General features: G+C 39.7%; 3 protein-coding genes across 3 annotated transcripts in view; 1 reads left to right on the top strand and 2 right to left on the bottom strand.

Annotated features, from left to right (window-relative positions):
• The first annotated feature begins 226 nt into the window (after positions 1-226).
• Positions 227-3,312, top strand: zdhhc22 (zDHHC palmitoyltransferase 22). The gene is made up of 3 exons (XM_010789111.1): positions 227-310; positions 1,168-1,725; positions 2,131-3,312. The coding sequence occupies exons 2-3, from the start codon at positions 1,170-1,172 to the stop codon at positions 2,406-2,408; spliced, it is 834 nt and encodes a 277-aa protein (XP_010787413.1). The 5' UTR covers positions 227-310; positions 1,168-1,169; the 3' UTR covers positions 2,409-3,312.
• Positions 3,313-3,394: 82 nt separating this feature from the next.
• cipca (CLOCK-interacting pacemaker a) lies at positions 3,395-7,520 on the bottom strand. Its single transcript, XM_010789112.1, has 4 exons — positions 7,405-7,520; positions 6,365-6,483; positions 5,820-5,989; positions 3,395-5,616 (listed from the first exon to the last, which is right to left on the bottom strand). Exons 2-4 carry the CDS (start codon positions 6,471-6,473, stop codon positions 4,828-4,830), a joined length of 1,068 nt encoding a protein of 355 aa, XP_010787414.1. The 5' UTR covers positions 6,474-6,483; positions 7,405-7,520; the 3' UTR covers positions 3,395-4,827.
• A 426-nt stretch (positions 7,521-7,946) lies between these two features.
• pgfb (placental growth factor b) overlaps positions 7,947-20,393 on the bottom strand; it is a 16,685-nt gene continuing 4,238 nt past the window's right edge. The window contains exons 3-8 of the mRNA XM_010789133.1: positions 11,257-11,311; positions 9,897-10,093; positions 9,710-9,789; positions 9,417-9,446; positions 9,242-9,310; positions 7,947-9,152 (exon numbers count right to left, since the gene is read on the bottom strand). Of these exons, the coding sequence (XP_010787435.1) occupies positions 9,131-9,152; positions 9,242-9,310; positions 9,417-9,446; positions 9,710-9,789; positions 9,897-10,093; positions 11,257-11,311 (453 nt within the window). The 3' untranslated portion in view covers positions 7,947-9,130. The remainder of the gene's footprint in view (positions 9,153-9,241; positions 9,311-9,416; positions 9,447-9,709; positions 9,790-9,896; positions 10,094-11,256; positions 11,312-20,393) is intronic.

Genomic DNA, 20,393 nt, shown 5'->3' with positions numbered 1-20,393 from the left:
GAAAGAGTTTTGTGAAATGTTTTGACAGAAAAAGAGACATGTTTGTTTTTAAATGACTTGTACGTCAAATTCGTGCTGGGTCTGATTGAACTATCCAGCCAGTTATAAGTCAGGAAAACCAGAGAAGGTAAAAACACAGACGCATCCAGACCAACAGGTGGCGCTAGAAAAATAAGCAGACACTTGAATAATGAAAGGAGGACCTCGATGTGGCTCAACAACACCTTCAGTGCGTTTGAATGAACGTGCGGAGCTGCGAGCCGAGGCTCCGCGGTGCTGAAAGGACAGCTCCTCCGTCCTTCATCTGCAGGTAGGCAGCCTGGACACCATCACAGCTGTAACTGCGTATTCGTGGGAAATGCATGATTGACTACTACATCATTTCTGAAGAAAACAGCAAACACGGAGCAGAGGAAACTGCGATAGTCCTTCATTGTTGCTGCTGTGTGTGCTTATCTAGGGCATCCATTGGCCTAAATAGTGTTTTCCTATACAGTATGAGCATGAAGAACCATTTTTAGCTTTACTCTGTGGGAGCTCCTTCCTTCCTTCATTTTTTGTTTTGGTTCTCTGTGATTTGCACATCTGTCAATCATGTAAGTTAGTAGATCACAGACAAAATTATGAGATATTCTTGGTATTCTCAATGGCCCCGTATCCCTAGACCCTACTTTGCAGAGAAATTAGTTTTTTTTTCTTCTCAGCAGCACACTTACAATGTCTTTTTTAAAGGAGCAACCAGATCACACAGTTTTTCAAAAGATCTAGTAGGAGATGTGCTACTTTCAAACAATTGTAAAGAGTCATCTTTTATCTGTGTATTTCCATCAGAACTTTTTTAAGTAATCTGTGAAAGCCATAATAAGAAAATAATTTGTTTTAGTATATTATAAAATAGGCAACGTTTTTGAATGATTTTGCACTTGTATGATGTTATGTATTTCTTGAAAAGTGTAAATGAATGTATTAATTTTGATTTTATTTCTTATAATTGTCAGGGTTAATAGCTCTCAATTGTTGATTACTCAATAGAGCAAGTTGTTTCCTTTTACCTAAACAAGACAGAATACATTTTGTTGATGCAACATAATCGCTCCGCAGAGCTTCTAGCAGTTTTCTAAGACTTTATGATAAACGTCTGTTTCCTCTGTCTTCACTCTCTCACAGATATGTTCACCAGGATGTTGAAACTGAGGCTCCTCAATGCCATGGCACCTGCCTACTTCTTCATGGCTACAGCAGTCACCTTCATTTTGCACTTCTGCTTCTTCATCCCAACAATCTTCCCAAACGCCGACACATCACTGACGGGGTCTACAACTCTTCACACAGTTGTTTTCCTTTTCTTGATGTTCAACGCACTGGGAAATTACATAATGACTATTACATATCCTGCTGAGAGTGCCAACGAGATTGTGGTTCCTGTGTGTTCGGCACACTGCTCGGACAAAGTGGACGCACACTACCTCCTCAACGGTCGCCACTTCTGTAAACTGTGTAAGAAGGTTATCCTCAAGAGGGATCACCACTGCTTTTTCACTGGGAACTGCATTGGCAACAAAAACATGCGCTACTTCATCATGTTCTGCATCTACACATCATGCACTTGTTTGTACTCCTTGGTTCTTGGTGTGGCCTTTCTAACAGTGGAGTACTCCATCTCCTTTGAGAACCCGCTGACCTTCCTCACTCTTCTCCCCCTCTCCACTGGTTACTTCTTCACAGGTGAGTTGTTTAATCCAATCCAAATCCAATTAGAGCTGATACTTTAAGATTCAGGCTGACTCCCTGAAAACAATGGTGTTTCTGGACCATTTCAAATATAAAAAAATAACTGTCAGATACAACCACCAAAATAGAGTTTGTTCTCCAAAAGACTTACAATGCACAATAACAAGTAAGGACACTCTAAGTCCTGATCTCTGCAAGCCTCTCTCACAATATTAACCCTTAGTTTTCTTGAAGTATTTTTGTAATTACATTTTTTTATCATTTCATATTCCAGCTCAAAAAACATGTTTTGGATATCATGCCATTGAAATTTTAAATTTAAATGTTAAGACATTTTAGATTTTGTATTACTACCCCAAGTGGAACTTGATTCTGATTCTGATGAAATGTCCCCCACAGGAACAGTCTCAGGATTGCAGTTGTTCCTGGTGCTGATGCTGTATGTGTGGCTGGGCATCGGGCTGGTCTGTGCGGGCTTCTGTTGCCAGCAGGTGCTGCTGGTGGCCCGGGGGCAGACCTGGTGTCAGATGCAGAGGGGGCAGCTGGTGGAGAACCGCAGCCCCTGGAGATCCAACCTAAAGGATGTGTTTGGAACCCGCTGGATCCTTGGCCTTATCCTACCTGTGCAGACTGCGGAGACGTGCTCTGAAGACACAGATCAACATAAGCAAGACTGAGTGAAAACCGAACGTCATATCAAAAGCTCTTAATAGGTCACAAGTGGCACAATTTGTAGAAATGCTTTTTTTGGGATCCACGTGGTGAATATAAAATGGATACTTATGACCTTTAAAGTCGTTTGTGAAATAGTAAGCTGTTAGCACAAATTCCCTTAAGGACAGGAGCCATATATTGATGTGAATAAGTGCATAGTGTAAGTGTATACTTTAAGTAGCTTTCGACAAGGCAATATTAAGACTAATGAGTGGGTCATTTGGGACTTCCAGTAGTTTTAGATGGCTTTGCAGGGGCATGCATTTACAGCTTTGCATTTTGATATCATGCTATTGATTTCAATGCCATGCGCCACGCGGTGCTCTGAGATTACCAGTCATGTGTGTTGTTCTTCCACACTTCCTTGTAGATTAGGATGCTACAATGTGCCATTCAGGAAAATTACAGTAGTTTTCCCAATAATCATTTTCTTTGACGTTAAGGGCTAGCAGATAAGGAAACTACAGTATGTGACTAAAGCATAAACTGCCGTGCTAGAAACCATTGTACTGAAAATAAAACCTCACATGTTGAGCCTGAATTCTACTCAGATGAATGTAGTAGAACAGTGAAGCTCCTTATTTAGAATGAGTAGGGCAAATGTGAAGATGACTACCATATTATTATCCAGGGTATTATTCACAATGTGCCATATATGCTTACAGATGACCCCAAAGATGAGGTATTCACTACACCGCTTACGATAGGGCCCTCTGTATAACAATATTAAGGACTTTCAACTGTTATGCTGCTACTACAGCTTGTGACATATTCCACAACCTGTCAAATATGTTTCGGATATTAATAAATATACTTTTTAAAGCTATTTTGTCTATTAATGTTATATTAATAAAGATATTCAGATCACATCAAGCAGCAGTTCTTTCTTTGTAAACATACACATTCTGAGTGAACACATTGACTGAGAGTACACAGTCTTTCAACAGTTTAACAGTTTTATGACATTATAGTGACATTTGCTAAAGAAAAGACAGAACGCTCCTCCAACAAGAACAGTAATGAAAAGTTAATGATTAAATAAGTATTTCTTAGTTTTACAACTGTACAAGTAAAGAAAACATTGACATAGTAGCATACTGTCACTGAAATAAATAATACAACAACAAAGCTTGACTTAATGTTTAAAATGGAACAATTAAACATTCAAGTTATCTTCATGCAGTTCTTTCTATATCAAATCTTAGTGCTTAACCTCTCCAGGATTTGATTTTGTTTAAGAGAAGAGCATTCATTCTTTGGATACCTATAAATATTTTATAAGCTTACACCCTAAGCTGCTCAAGCGAGGATATAAAGTGCAAACATTAATACATTCAAAAAGGCACAGGCATCCGGAAAACATCATAAGATCGCTTCATCAACACAGAACACTCTTTTAGGGATACAAGTGCATCCAAAAAGCTGTCAGTAATCTTATAACTAAAGTGCAAGAGTCAGTAATATGAAACTATTTTTTATTTTAATAGTTTCAATGAATATGTAAGCTTAAGCAGTAGGAATGAAAATGGCAGCAACATAGGCAAAGTTAAGAGAGGATATATGGCTACTGCACTTCACCTGCTACAGTTTTAGCTTTTGCTCATTCCTACGTAACTCTTAAAAGATATATTTAGAAAAAAAGGAATTGCTTGAGAAGTGAACAATAGAAAACTTGTTCTAATGTGCTTGGTTTTTTAAGTGTTCACACAGATATTGTATTGATCAGAAACCTTTTTACAAATAAATATAATAACACCAAGTAACAAAAATGTGATGGTTCTTCCAGCCCCTAAACTCTCACTGCGAGCCATCCAGCTGTTGTTTGAGAAGCTTTCTTACAAAGGAGGCCTCTGCTAATCTACTTAGCTCATTAAAAGAAAATTTAAATACAGGCCACATGTATCCACACCGGGTTTAAAAATTATGCTAATATTTTCTCTACAGAAATTACATTCAGGGCGAGTATTGGGGATGGCCCCATGTGCCCGCATATGTGATCTACACATGCATTTTATGCAATTAGGAGTTCAAAAATATAAAGGCCATAGCTCTATTGCAAGATAAACTTGCTATTTTTGAAATAAATTCATTATAGGCAAGGGTTTGAAATGTAAGCATGCTTCTCAACTCAGTTTAACTTTATATTTATTTGTGCTTCAGCTCCAAATCAGATCAATAGTTCTGAAGGTTAAGATGATCTGTACTGTTTGGATAAATGCATTAAGAATCTGGTTAAGTTATTGTTTTTTTTATTTAAATGGTATACTGTAGTTACAGTATATTACCCAAAGACAGCCTTCATCTTAAATATTTGAGATCCAGGTTTTCATTTTGTGACCTCCTAATAGGTCACAAAATGCTGGTCATGTTCTGCGATATGTATTACGCCAGGACTCTCTGAGCTTTATCCCCACTTTGCTCCTTGTCTGTGTGCTGCACAGAGAGCAGCAGTTTAGTCCAGAGCTGAGGGTCTCTGCTGCCCAGAGTCTCCAGCAGCAGAGATGTCTGCTCCTGAAGCTGCTGCAGCTGGCCTTGGGTGCGCTTATTCTCCTTCATCAGCTGCTTTGTGCGCAGGGTGATCCCCAGCAAGCCAGATTTGTTGAGAATGTTGTAGGTATTGCTGAAACGCTTCAGTTTGTTACAATCCAATGAGAGCGCGTCTTCCTGGTCCACATCGATTCTGTTACTGTCAGTATCTGTCCTGAATTCATCTGTGTAGGGGAGCAGAGAGTTGGCCCCTGTCAGCAGGGAGAGAGACTCCTGACCCTCGGCTGGCTGTGATTGGTGGTTAGCTGATTCAAAGTTTGAGATGGGTTTGATTGTAGTGTGCGGTGCTGGCTCTGGGATGGGGGAGCTGTGGAGCTTGTGGCCGTGGTGGTGCCTCCTCTGGCGCTTCTCATATCCTGACGTTGAACTCACCCTCACCTTGGAGGATCCTATTCTCTTTGTGTGCAAGGCCGCCGGTTGGCGGGCAATTCTTGGATAAGACTTGAGGATGGGCATGTAGCTTTTTGGTTTTTGTATATTTTCAGAGCCAGTCTTTGAGGAGCTGTTGCTGCTGCTGCTACCATTTGATACCATGGGTTGAAGAAGAACCACCTGTGACTGAGGCATCACTTCCAAGAGAGAAGGAAAGCCCCACTGATTTTCTGCTGGAGCCAGTGGAGATGACTAAAGAGAAAAAACAACTTTAAATATCATGCTATGAGCTATAGTATAATACCAATAATACAGTATTTATTACATACAAGGAGCACATATTCAATGAAAAAAACATTAAAAACAGTGCAACATTCCATTTCCTAAAAAAACTGTCAAATTACAATGTACATAATTTTCACTCACAGAACAAGACCTATATTGCTATATTTTACCTGATGTAAGACAAAGTTATTCATGATGATTAGTGGAGAGAGTCCAGCATAGGAGCCTCCCATCACAGCCACCTGGGGACCTGTCGCGTCACGGTTGACTATCGTCCCATTTCTACTTGCATCTTTGGAGTCAGTCAGATCGACTGTACTGAGGTACTCGGAGCTGGCATCTGAAAAGGAGGAGACTAGCATATTAGTCTCGTCATGTATTGTGTAATACAAGTGGGGCAGAACATTAGTACTATGAAAATATTGGCAGATGTAGATAAGCCGCTCTATAGCGTCTGGAAAAAGATACCACAAACATGATGAGTAAGCCTTAATAGTGCAAAGAATCAAATAAAAATGTGACCCAATACAGGATGACCTAAATCCCTATATGTTATTAGGGTTGACCTTGTAAATGAATCGATTTTTTTCTAACTCAAGGAAATGCTAATAACATATACAAATATATCTAGTTTTTAACATACTAACATCACTACCCTGTCAAAAACATACATCTGGACAAACTTAAAGGTGTATCATTCGTGATTATTTCAAACCTGAGAAGCCTGAATCTCTCTCCAGGTCAGACTTTGATGCTCCAAGGTGTGTTGACCTGGTGGTGGTTGATGTTGTCCTGTGTGTGTCGGGTCTACTGAAACTGCTCATGCTGGTCTTTCTGAAAAAATAGAGAGTGAGTAGGTAACTGACAAGATCTGAGTTCAGGTTATGTCATGGCAAAGACAAGACTACAGGTAGGTTAACAACAAGAACGGACCCCAACTTAGGCTGAAAAAGTGAAGGGACACAGATCATCTTGTAAACATAAAACTTTTTTTACCACTGCGTTACTTTTTAATAATACATTTAGTGTCTTGATGGAAAATAACAGTTCAACTCGGTTGTAGAGGAGAGGATGAATTATTCACTCAGTGCTGCTTCCATGAATTATCTACAAATAACTTCTCTACTGACAGGTCAGTGTGCAACATCAATACAATAGCCCTTCTGTAAATAATTATTTTGTGTTTTGTTGTGTTTAATGTATTCAATTGTAACATTTAACAGACCACATTTACAGAGAAAAGGTTATGCAAACGTCTGCAAATAGAGTTTATTTACATTAAACAGGTAAAAATACTTAACAACCAATTTGATTATTACACATTTTGCGTCAATTTAATGAATTGAGCCAGTTTCCAGAGTTACTCTCCTCTCCTTTCAACATTTCCTGAAATGGCTCATAGCAAGTTAAAAGAATACGTCAATGCTGACAGCAAATAGCTACTGGTAGTTTGGACGGCATGTTTATAAGTTGCAGCTAACTGTGTTGTTTGTTGTTGTTTACACAGGCAAATATGAACTTACTAAGGTACAAGTTTGAATGCTTGTTATGGTCATACACTGGTTAGGTTGAACTCGTTTAGACAGGTACGCTCAAGCCAATAAGTTAACAACAGTATGTGTAATGCAACATCTGCATTGTGAGTTCAGTTAGCTCGGTACCCCGCCAGCTTCCATAGCTGCAGCTTAGCAACCAGCGCATCGCGACTCTGTCAATTAGTTATTTTGAGAAAAGCATTATTTGTTCAAACCTTACCGATACGCCCTTTGCTTGATGACAGATAACTGTTTACAATTGTGTCCACGATTAGCTAAGGTTATTTAATGTACTCGACTCTGGTCTGAGATGAGCTTCTACTACTTCTTCTTGGAGGTTTGACGGTAGATGGCATCGTCAGTGTTGCATTACTGCCATCTTCTGGAGTCAAGTGGTTTGTCAGGTTTTTCCATCAATCCTAGGCTATTCCTTAGGAAGTTGACCATAGACGTTGACAGAGAAGCATCTTTAAATTCATCAAACATCTAATGCCTTGTCCACATCCACCATAGACTACTCCTGTTCAATAACAACTGTACTACAACTGGCACAGAGTATAGTGATATCCCAAATTCAATCTAGACAATAATGGTTTCCTGCTGCTACACCAATACGTTTGGAGAAATATGTTTTTTAAATAATGATGATACAATTTTATTTTGCAAAGTAAGTATAATAACTTCACAGATATACAGTGTACTACCATCATCCCTTCACACATCCATTGTATCCTGGTATATTACAAAAGGTTAGGACATTTTTATTTTTCTGTGAACTTTTCTTATAAACAATTTTCAAAAACTAAAATTGTTGGCTATTATTTATGAAGAGTGTGAAAAGCTTCATGACAATGACAGCAATCGACTTTTACTTACTATTAGTCATTGGTACCGGTACGATTAGTCTCTATTTAATAAAATAAATTACACAACCCAAACCGACAATCATAACAATTTAATTACAAAATAAATATTTCAATGAGATAAAAATACTCACACAGTAGAAATGTTACTTTGTACATTTTCATATAGATGTTCTTTGTGTAGGTAAGTACATAAACAAAAAATACAAAAGGACATTGTTTTACATTTTTACATCGTTTTACATACTTCAATTGATCTCTTCCTGACTACAGTGATTGTAAATATAAGGCCTAGGTGCAGCACCAAAGCTGTTTTGGGCACTACCATGCCAAATTAATGTAAAGCCAATGTGGGGAGCATCAACATTGACTTTTCCAAAAACTAATTTTCAGATTTTTGCCCCCATCCTGCTTATATGTAATATGCTCTAGCTTTTCTACATTCTTGTTCACAGATATGGTCATAACAGTTGTCCAAAAATAAATGACATCTTTTAATTGAACAACATTAAATGATTTTGCAGGAAAAAATATAGAAAAAAACACTGTTTCAATAAACACTAGAGGGAGACATTTCATTATGTCCTGTACAAAGCAGCTTCACAGTCCAACATAATATGCTGCTATGACAAGTCAAGGCGTCATGGATAATGTTTGAACCAAAGACAGTTGATAGTCAAATTATACTCAGCTGTATCATCAATAAATATAGAATCAAAACAAATGTAACCAACTTCAAATACCAAAGAAAGGACCAAATTACAATAACGGGTACAGTCATAACTAGTGTAAAATAAAAGATTGTCTGTTTGGTTCTACATTGCACTGGCTCCCAGGGATGTCCATTGTGTCCGTTGTGTAACAGCAGTGATTCCACCAATCAAAACACACTTCTGACTGAAGCTTGTCATTAAAACACTCGGGCCATCGTCAGGATGGCATGTCAGCAAAACAACCCAGCTGTTAGAGTCTCTGGCTGCAGACACAGTATTGATAGATAAGCGAGGGAGACTCTTGATGTTGATACTGGGTTAGAAATAAATAGCGAGCCACACCGCAAATGGGGTTGGGTCGCCACTGCAGTTACCTGCGAGGGTTCTGGCAACTGAAAAAAACACAAGAAAGAATAAGGCATTTTTATTGCAATTCATTTAAAGTTAGGGGTTGTATGAATCTATTTGAATGCGCCATCACCTGTCACACTCTTTTGGTTTTGGTTTTTGTTTCTCTTTTCTCTTCCTTCCTCGTCCTCGTTGCCTTTTCCTGCAATGTGAACAAAATTACCACCAAGCCTTCATTCTCTCAAATGGAAAACTATTATTCTTTTAAAAAATCTAGAAATTCTGTAGGAAATTATTCATGTTCTTACCTTTCAACTTTCACAATAGGTTTCTTGACTCTGAAAACAAATCAATAAATTTGAAAGAACAGCCAGCTACAATTCTTTGATAATTATTGTTAGTATTAAAAACCTTGTCTCCTAGAAATTTCATTTAAGTGTACTACTTATATACAACACAAATATGTTTTGTTGTAAACATAAAAAACTGATATGGCACTACTTTGCTGTTGTCAATTAGCAGAATGTAATTTCTAGAAGACAGGGTAAGTGTTTGTGTACTTATATATATTTATGTCAAAAATAATGACTTGTTTTCTTACCTACATTCACATGTCTGATGCTCCACAAACGTCATCTCAACATATTCTTGACCGGGCTCTGATGGCCTGATTTTCAACAGCTGAAGGATAAAATCATTTAAGATTACCAAAAGAAGCAAACATCTTTCCTACAGTAATGGACGTTTAAGAATAATGATTACATAGCACCATGCCCTGCTTGTATTACCTGCATTGTGACGTTTGTGGTGAGGGTGGCATGGCACTCCAGGTTTTCATCCCCGCAGCAACCTGCACACCTCACAAGCGGCACACAGGCGGGGCTGTAGATGTGCTCCACCTCTGTCGGGTACTCTTGCACCACCTCCACCAGCTTCTCAATGGTCCGGCAGAAGCTGCGACCCCACACTTCTTGGAACATCAACACTATGGATGAGAGTGGGAGGCTGAGCATCAACCATTTTACTGTTACAAAGACGTCAGCTTGTGTCCTTTCTTGCCTCAAGAGACACATTATTTATATTGTCTGTCCATGTTTCTTCCTTCTGTTCACAGTGCACACCAAACTGCACTGTTACACAAACAGTATCAGTAATTAACCTAGTAATCCAACAATGGCAACCTTATACATGCACACCGAAACATAAAACCAGTTGCAATGCGCCAGTGTATATCCTGTTTTCATTTTGAAGTCAAAATGTTTGTGTAATGCACAGTACGCTTTCCTGTGGGAGTATATGTGTGAAAGTGTCCCAGTTGCGCAGTCTGGTGGAGGGGGGGAACAGGGATGACTACGGCCGAACAAACAGAGAAGCAAGAGAAAACAAACATTGGAAACACGGTCATGAACAGAACCCGGCTGGATCTGGAGCTGGGCCGCCCTGCAGGCACCTCAGGGACGGCAGTGAACCTCGGGGTCACCCAATGGAGCCTGGCACCACAACAGCTGTTTATAAAAGCAGACAGTCTGGGAGGAGACGGCTGGAGAAGCATGTACGGCAGGAAGAGGAGGCCACAAACTATAATGTTGTACAGCGCAAAAGGCCATGTTACTTGCCATTTGCAGCTGATATTTGCCATTTTATTGCCACAAATGTTCTGCCTAGTCCTCTGGCTGCAGTTCTTACAGTCAGTGTATTTTCCAATGAGCTACATTCATTTAAAGTGATGCAAGGAAGGAAGTGAATATGAGAAGGTAAGCAGTGGAGCAATCCCTGCTAGTCCCAACATGTCCTACCATTCTCTAAATTCAGTAAATATAGGTATTATTTCCAAGCTGGCATCCATCCGTTTGGTTTGCATCAGGCTATTGTTCGTTCTCCGTCTGCTTTACAAATATGGTTTGACAAAACAGTTTACTGTTTGAACTCAGGTCAGCACAGGAAGACCTGAAAGAGCCTATCAGTGCCCAAGTCTGCTTAATCTGATATAATGTAATGCATACATTGAAGGGATTTTACCTGTTTACAAGATTACAAATGAACAAAACATTTATTGATTTTATGGACTTGAATCTCTTGCTGTAGAATATTGCATTAAAAAATCATCCCAACAAATATTACAGAAAGAAAACTAGGAGACATTCTTACCTTCAGTAGTATTGTGTATGACGGGCTGGGGAAGACTCTGCAAAACAGAAACGAATGTTGGTTATTCATTCAGGTTTGCTGTGTCTCAATTGTATAGTGTTACTGTTTACAACCTTATTCTTGAAAATGCAATACATACAAAATATCATGGACATAAAAACACCAAAGTCTGCAGGCTGCAGTGTCGTCAATACCAGACACTCAACTATCTTTATTCTCTAGTGGTTAAAGCTGGAACTGCAGTGAAAGACAGGAGATGATCGCACACCCTTTGTTCCCCCCTGCAGGGGAAAAGCCTTTCTGACAGGCAGCAAATCCAGTCTCTCATATATATCACGTTCCTCTGTGTGCCCAACTGTTTGGGTTCAAAACCTGTTTCCTGTGGTGTAAGATTCATCTCTCTATTTATTTTCCCATTGATGGTTTCCCCCTCCGTCTTGATTTTTCCCATCATCCCATGATAAACAGAGTGCATTTCTCATTGGCCTGGGAAAACACAAAACCTCTGGTTGACTCCATCGCAGGAAGGGAAACGTACGTCGCATAAAATACCCTCCAGCAGAAGAGCCGGCAACAGACAACCTGCTTCCGCAATCTGTCCTCATCAATGCTGCTGCGTTTGAGTTTTCGTATAACACACGCACGCACACACACACACACACACACACACACACACACACACACACCTGATGAAATTTATACTGTTACACTGTCTGCTCTGATTAAATGACAATGTGACATATAACAACACACAGACAGACAAGGAACTTCCCACATGATTCCAAAAATTCTGATTACTGTAATGAGGAATGTCCTACTTTTACGACGATGATGATGATGATGATGATGAGGATGATAATGATGATGCATTGCCACCATTTGACACTCACAGTAAACCTTTCTGAGGCTGTGGTGAATCTGTGACAATAGATAAGTGGCAGGAAAGGCTTCATATTTGGGACGCATCTGTCCTCTCTGCAACAGAACGCATTGTACAAAAGACTTCAGACCAGCTTCCAGTAAAACCACTTCAGTCCTCCCTATTTATTTCAAAGTGGCTGGTTGTCTGGCTAAAATGTACAGCTGTTCCTGTGACAGAAGAGCATGTTCTCTATAGAGTGGTGTTCATCGAACTGTGTCGGCTTTACAACAACACCACAGGATATAGGCTCAGCTAGCCGAGTTAGCTTCATTCGCAGCATGGGAAAGTCACAGTTCAGTTCAAGTTATTGTTAAAAAGTCACTTCCACTCCCGCGGGCGTTGATTATTTTTTTCACCCTCTCTGCCAAACTTATAAAATAAATCCTTTTCTAGTGTTAACTTGAATTTGATTTGTACTCTCTTTTTTTTATTGCTGCACATCACAAGGGCTTCTTGGCTCTTGCTCCTGAGTTGCCGTTCAGAATTTGGCGAGGTCGGGAGGATTTTCTGACCTCGGTCATGGGTTAACACCGTTAAGACTCAACATGGTGAGGAAGCATCTTTGGCACCTTCTGCGGTTCAGAAGAGAGGAGTGATCTGCCCATAAGAAGCTGCCAGATTATAAAAGGCTGCATGAAGATCCTCACGTAGCCATTCCTACCTCTTCATGCACTTACAGTAATTATTGTTTGTGATTTATGGTGACTGTGAGGTAATTTAGCTCTGGTGGGAAGGGAGAACCACTTTACATCAATAACTGTGTATAAAGTTGTCTAATAAATCTCATAATCAGCATTGCTTTCTAAGTAGGTCTCAAGGTTTGTTTCACTTCATTTCATGATGACCTCTGTTAAGGAGTTTTTGCATAACATTGCTGTTTGTAATTTCATTTATTATTTTCATAATTGAGGTGTTAAGTGCTATGAGACCTCTGATTGATGGGAATACAAACACAATTGGCCTGACCTGACTATAAACTCTCCCACACTGGGTTTTATTATGATATACCTCTACTCTGCATGAAGAACATCTGGGACTTGGGAAATACAAAAATCTGCTTTAAAGTGATTACAAAAATGTACATTTCATCCTAAAATAAGACAACAAAAAAGGAATGGATTCATTTGTATCCTTACAGAAGACGAAACATATCCCACTGCGCTAAGTTTTGCAGGCTTGATTTCCTTACCAAGTCTATTGTTATATAGCTTTATTCTATTATTAGAATAAACAATAAGGGTTGGGCAGTAGGTTCAACACCTTTAGCCAGAAGGCCCTTGCTCAAAGTTTATGTTCTCTCTTTTACAGCAGAGATTATACTTTTCACACAGACTCAGGGTGTATGGGGTGGATCAGAGGATAAGTTCATTTCAACTGGGTTTTACATTTTGAACGAATAAGCAAAGTCATGTATAGTATGCTAGCATGGTTTGGTATTCTCTGTGTACATTTAACATCTAAACTGGCTTAGCATGTGGTGTATACACAGTCTGACATGACGGTGAGTAGAGAAATTAGTCCCTCCAGTCAATATATGAGCAGTCTGTTCTCAGGCGAGCACAGAGAATATCGCTTACTTTTTGGCAGACGATTACCCTAATGATAAAAAACTAATTTGTGCCTACCTCAGTAAACATTGTTTAACATTTTAGCTTTTGCTTCATTTGATAGTGATTGTGAAATACATTGATAATATAAGGAGGGATTGTGCAATATGTTGCTTGTTATATCACTGGTTGTTTAATATGTGTAATAATAATATTCACAATTGTAATGTACTTTATGAGCTGCTTTCATGGTGTTGTGGTATTTTTGATCAGGCACAGCGCGCCTAGCAGTTAATTGTTTGGTGTCTTGCTCAAGGAGTATATTGTATTGTATCGTAAATCAATAAACAGTATATTTACAACTAAAAGTCTTGAGAGAACGCTAAAGTAAGCACAGACAAAAACTAACAATTACTTTAATTTTCAGTTGGTGGGTTATATAACTGAGGGATCATTTAGTTTAAAATTAAATATGAGTATAATAATAACAATAATATTAACCATTAGTAATATATTTTTGCAATTCATAATATGACAAGGCAATCGCGTATTGCATATCTAGATGTCATTGTCTCATATTTTCAGTAAAAGCTATGCCAGTAGCCGTTCTCATTGGATAATTAACATGTTGGTATACGTAATCAGGGTCATGATCCCCCAGCCCACTGTGGTCTCAGAGATGTACAAGTTGTTTTCAGCCTTTAACATCTGCTTCTCAGAGACCTGCTGCTAAGCTGCACAGTGTATTCTGTGCCCAGATTGTGTTGCAGAGTGAGGGGCAGTTATTTTTCAGCAAGAGAGGTCAGATTAAATCATCTATTGCAGTGTGTAATGATTGCAAAGCCGCTTTAAAATATCCTATGCTTTTGGAGTCTCTAGTGAAAGTTTGTAAGCTGCTGGCTGGGAGTTTGCTCCGTCCCTGGGTCAGATCAGAGGACCTGTTGTGTCCCTGGGCTCCGGCTGTCAGGCCACAGAGGCTCCGGGCCTCATTACTCTCCACTCCCACACAGCTGAACTGCGTCATCTTTAACCTCTTTGCTTAACTCCATCTGTCAGAGGAAGGGCAACATGCGTAGGGAGCAAAAACAAAACATGATGGGGATCCAGAATAATGGTCATGAAAGATTTTTCAAAACTAAGGTTCAAGCTGGGGAGGGGGGAGTGAAGGCCAGTTCCACAGCAGGTACTCTGGACACTAGCCAAAAAGATCTGGATAGCAGCCAGCATACTTCACAGTTTGTTTCCTAAAGAAAACAGAGACGACTTACAGATGAAGTAGAAACTAAATCTAAATCAAATGCACATTTGAGTCTTTGCCATTTTCGCCTAAAAAGATGGGACACTGCAATAAAACATTACGCAGAACTGGATTAAGTCATCCAAGATTCTCTCTTTCATTGGATTCCAAAACAAGAACAGTATAGATGAGCATTGTTTTCTTTCAAATAACATTTAAAATGAAGGATATTCTAAGCAGCCAGAATATTTCGAGGTAATGGAGAATTGATTGTTTTATCTCATTAAAAAATAAATGTTAAAGTGGATTCAAGATTAAATATTAAAGATTGAAAGGCTTTATTGTTATACAGTATGGACAGTAGCTAAAGTGCAGAAATGGCAATGAAAGTCACAGGGTCCTCCAACATTGCAACATAGTTATTATGGATAATTATTAAAATATGCTAATTTAGGTTTGACATGGTGATGCTTGCTGGGAAATAACTCTTGTGGCTGAAACAATGTCCAAATGTTTAGACTCTGGTGTATTTCCATCCAATAAAACCAACAATGTTCATCTAGCAGTTCTTTCACAGTTTGCACCTTTCAGCTGAAAGCAGCTTATACAAGAACTTCACCATATTTGGTGTACTTTGTGGAAAAGTGTGATTACAGTTCCAAATCCTTAGTAATAGAGAAAATGGACACAAATGGTTAAGGGGTATTACAAAGGTGTAAACTGACACTATTTCATCTGTGTATTAGTGAGTGATTATATATTTGTAGTCCTCTAACAAGTCTCCTACAACATTTGCGAGAAACAAAAAAAGTTTGAACTTCGATAACTTCCAAACTTCCAAACTGACTGACGATTGGGGTGCTATTTACTGAACCTGGCTTAATTTGGACTGTTTTTTTTTTCTTCAATCCTTCTTAACTTAAAAGTAAGCAATGATCCCAGCTAGATTGGGCATCATGCCATTATTTATACTGCTTTACTTAACTTTATTCAGTGAGGGTGGCAGTGTGGATAAACAGACAACGGATGAGATGCAGACTTATGGTTTGGTAATCTCTGTTGACTAAATCTGCAATTGATTTGGCGATGAATGCACAGAGAAAGTGGAGCAAAAAATCCCAGGTGTAACCTGCTACTGCATCTGAAACGCACTGAAAACATATTTGTCAGCAGGAACTTTGTGTGTCATGATTTCTGGCCTGACTGAAGCCTGCCTCTGAACACGAGACCACACAGGACAGAGAGCACTTAAGCAGAACGAGTGAATACAAACAGAGACGGCTAGACGAGTGAGAAACAGAGCTGCCTCCCTGCCTCACTGAGCGTCCTCATCCATCCTTTATCGAGAACCAGATTCCACATCATCAACACCATGACCGCAACATTAATTCTCAGGCTTCTCAAGGGGCCTTCAGGTGACTGTATCTATTCTCCGCCACTACAAAAGAAAGCAGGTTCTGTTTTGTATACAGGAGGTGGGCGAACCTACAACGACAGCGGTGCTTTTACAGGTCTGACAGTATCCAGTTGGGTCTCTAGGGTGGTCAGGTCAGGGCTTGTGATCATAGAGCTCTGCCAACACACCAACAAACTTCAACAGAACATGTGGTAAACCTGCCAAAATACTTTCTCAAGTTATCTGGGTGAATAGAGCCTTTGAAGTCCAGAGTTATTCCACAGATTAGACACACTTTTAGTTGAGCTGCCATACAGATTCAAACCACAAAGTAGTGTTAACACACAAATCTGTTCCTGCATGATTTTGAAATAAGCCCTAAACCTTAAAAGTAGATTTCCACTGCAGTGAAACACAACATAATAATAGTTCGACATTTTGGTATAAATACTTTCCGGTTGAGAGTTAGATGAGAATATTGATTGAAGTTCTTAGCCTGACTTTAAAAATGGACTGGTAAAACTAAACCTTTTTGTTTTTACACTTCAGTTTTTGAATACAGATTACAGGCATGTTTTAATTCTAACATATGCAAACTGACTCGTTGTTTATTAAATGCACAAATATGAGAGGTAGCAATCTACCACATTTACCATCTACCTCTCTGTATAAAGACGAACATAAAAAAAAAGCAAACATTGGCTGAAGGACTCCTCTTTTTAAGACTAATTTTTAAGATAAAAATAGAAAATACTTGGTTGTTAGTTTGAAAACATTACAAGCGATCATGTTTTGTTGAAAGAGTCAAGTGTTTTGAAAAAACAACAGCAAAATAAGGTGAATGGGCGGAGTAAAAGTCCATATAAACGTTGATTTAGATAAAGACCATTTCCTCAGTATAAGACCATTAATGGATGCACAAATGTCCCCCTTAAGACACACACACAAACACACACAACCAGTGTATAAACCATGCACCCTGTCCGCAAGCATACACACACACACACGGCACAGGTCTTGAGATAAGGCTGACCGGTGGTAATTGTGGTCTCTATTACAGTAAACGCTGTTCTCCCTGTGTAAACCACAGTAAATTACATCCAGATGGGAGATTAAAGCTTGCTGAGTAGACGGCTGCCCCGAGCGCCACCGCTCCTCCTCCTCTGCAGGGGGAAGGAGAAATCCATATTTCCTGATTGCGATTGTGTCCCTCCCTTGGGCCGGGACATTACAACTAGAGAGAAATACCACAAATAAGAGTCAGCAGGTCACTGCCACTGCATGGCCCATGCAGACAGCTGAACAAAAAAATGCACAAGTCTATGAGAAAGACACAAAGCAGCACTTGTGATTCTCAGAAGCGGAATCCTTATGTAAACCTTATGTTTACTGTTTGAGTTGTATGAAAAGCTTTCGCTGAAGATGCTTTATTGTAAATACTATAAATGTGACATTGTGCCATCTACACCTGCCTAGTTATAAGAAAAACACACATGAACAAAAATAGACACATGTCTCTTATGCAGATGGTCAGACTCAAGCTTTTTTTTGGTGCTGGCGTATAGGAAACACCTGTGTAATGTCATGTCCTCTCTCACACACACACACACACACACACACACACACACACACACACACACACACACACACACACACACACACACACACACACACACACACATGCAAGAGGCAAAGCAAGGGCTCACTGCCTTCCTTTTTTTAATCAAAGACAACATGAGTATTTTGTAGTACATACAAACCGTTTCATAATCTCAAGAGGTTATGCTGACTAGTGTCTGTCAAGTTTGGCTGTGTTGATGCAAGAATGTACCTGCACTCACCATCATGCAAATACAGAGAAGGTATTGTACACAGAACGTCCATTCCATTCATATTAATAAGGTGGGGGAAAATACCAAATGGGCAGGAGGCAACAGGTATGACAGACTTACTGTACGCATATCGCTTTTGATCTGCAGATAGAAGTACAGACAGCGCAATACCAACACACACACACACACACACACACACACACACACACACATATACAGTATGTGGTTAATGTGCATAGGAAGTCCCAATAATAGACCGAACAGGAGAGAGTGTCGAGGAACAAAACAGGGGGTGGACTATGTTGGTAACTCAGTGACCGAGAGGCCACCATTGTTCCAAAGGGAAGCCCAGGTGCTTCCACCCTCCATCGAGAGCCATTAATGGGATCAAGACAGTTTCAAGGGGATGCATCCCATGACACAAAGCACACATTTGTGTTCTGTTGTGATAATCGTCACAATAAAATATTGTTAAAGCCCAATGATGTTGGTACTGTATGATGTCTTTAGCACTTTCTTTAGAAGCTTAATATGTATTATCAGCAGCAATTATTTCCTCAAATGCAAACTTTATAGTCACCGTAACTTATTTTTAAATAAGTACACCCAAATGACTGCTTGTTTAGTGCTATTTAGAACTGATGTTATACTGACCTTTAAAAATACTCAGAAACAGCAGGGGAAAAATCCCACTTTGGGCTATTTGGTAAATAGACATGACTTTATTAATCTATCACACACACACACACACACACACACACACACACACACACACACACACACACACACAGAGCTCTGCTGTAAATCTCTGGTAGTAGAATTATTAAGCACATGAGGTCAACCCCACCCTCCCTCTTGGCTACTCAGCGGACATGAATGACGGCATGAGTCACGGCATGAGTCACGAGGCTGCTGACAGCCGCTCCAGCTGCGACAGTGATGAGAAATACTTATTTTCAATTACTGGCATATATTTACGGCTAGTGAATCCAAAGACAGACATGTATAAATTACATTATCAACCAAGCCGATGTTGGCTTTGTCCACATTGGTATGCTAAACAGTTTACTTTTGGAGCTGGCAGGACTGACACTTACTATATGAGTCTCATTTAAAGAGCGGCAAGCATGACTGTCGCTTGCCTGCGAAAAATTTGAAATATTAATTTCCTTTAACGTTTTTATGGCAGAATCTTCAGTGTGTCTTTGCACTTTATCAAAAGAGCAGAGCTATACTTTCCTTTTTCAAGTAGTTTTTTCAGCATAAAGCAATTATTAACAACTAAAGGCTTAGAGAAAGACCTACAAAATTAAAAGGTCAGATCCTCACAGACAGGATGAGCTAAAAGCTTGTTGAATCTCAGAGTTGAATGGTTTACATATGCTGTCAGTCTTTTGAGCAGCAGGGGGCCGTTTAACCTGCTTCATGTTGAAGGACCTGGATTTTGTCACTCCTATTTTGACTGAGCAGGCCATGAGCTGATTATGAGGATTAGTAGAGATGTGGTGATCCCGTGCCTCTCCCACTCACTCTCAGCTCAACAACAGCTGTAAAGACTCGGCCTGAGAATCTGGTGGGACATGGAGCTTTTTCCAACCTTGAGAGACCTGACTCCACATCTACATCTAAATGTGGATCCATCCATGGCAAAAAGGAAACTACAACAGACTTTATTTCGTTCAACTGGCAGCAGCAGTGTATGAAGTGTGACAGTAGGACTGAATGGACGCAAAAGTGGCCTGGTGTTGCATTAAACATGAGAGCCATCAGATTTAGCTGCCAGCCTTCAGCCACCTTGGAAGGAAATCAGAGACTAAATGGGTTCAAGAGCCTGAACGCTGGCACCAGATCAGCTAACCAATGGCACATCCTCTAACAAGTGTTTCTTCACAGGCCTTTGAATGTGATTCTCACTCCAGTTTCAGCTCTGTCCTATTATGGCACATTCTCATTGTAAGACTCAAAGGCAATGCCAGGCAACAGAGAACAGAACATTCCCTGCAAGCCTGACAGTGATATGATGGCCTGAAATGAAGCTTCAATAGATTTTTTTACACACACACACAGACACACACGCACACACACACATGCACACACACACACACACACACACACACACACACACACACACACACACACACACACACACACACACACACACACACACACACACACACACACACACACACACACTAAACATGCA

This window comes from Notothenia coriiceps, unplaced genomic scaffold (assembly GCF_000735185.1).
Source record: "Notothenia coriiceps isolate Sejong01 unplaced genomic scaffold, NC01 NC01_scaffold00032523, whole genome shotgun sequence".
Lineage (NCBI taxonomy): Eukaryota > Metazoa > Chordata > Actinopteri > Perciformes > Nototheniidae > Notothenia > Notothenia coriiceps.
This window is presented reverse-complemented; position numbering and strand designations above follow the sequence as displayed.

Coding starts and splice junctions, on each gene's coding strand:
- zdhhc22 (XM_010789111.1), top strand. CDS start 1,170: ATGTTCACCAGGATGTTGAAACTGAGGCTCCTCAATGCCATGGCACCT. Junction 1,726..2,130: donor CACTGGTTACTTCTTCACAG/GTGAGTTGTTTA, acceptor TGTCCCCCACAG/GAACAGTCTCAGGATTGCAG.
- cipca (XM_010789112.1), bottom strand. CDS start 6,473: ATGAGCAGTTTCAGTAGACCCGACACACACAGGACAACATCAACCACC. Junction 5,990..6,364: donor GAGAGATTCAGGCTTCTCAG/GTTTGAAATAAT, acceptor CCTCCTTTTCAG/ATGCCAGCTCCGAGTACCTC. Junction 5,617..5,819: donor ATAACTTTGTCTTACATCAG/GTAAAATATAGC, acceptor TTTTCTCTTTAG/TCATCTCCACTGGCTCCAGC.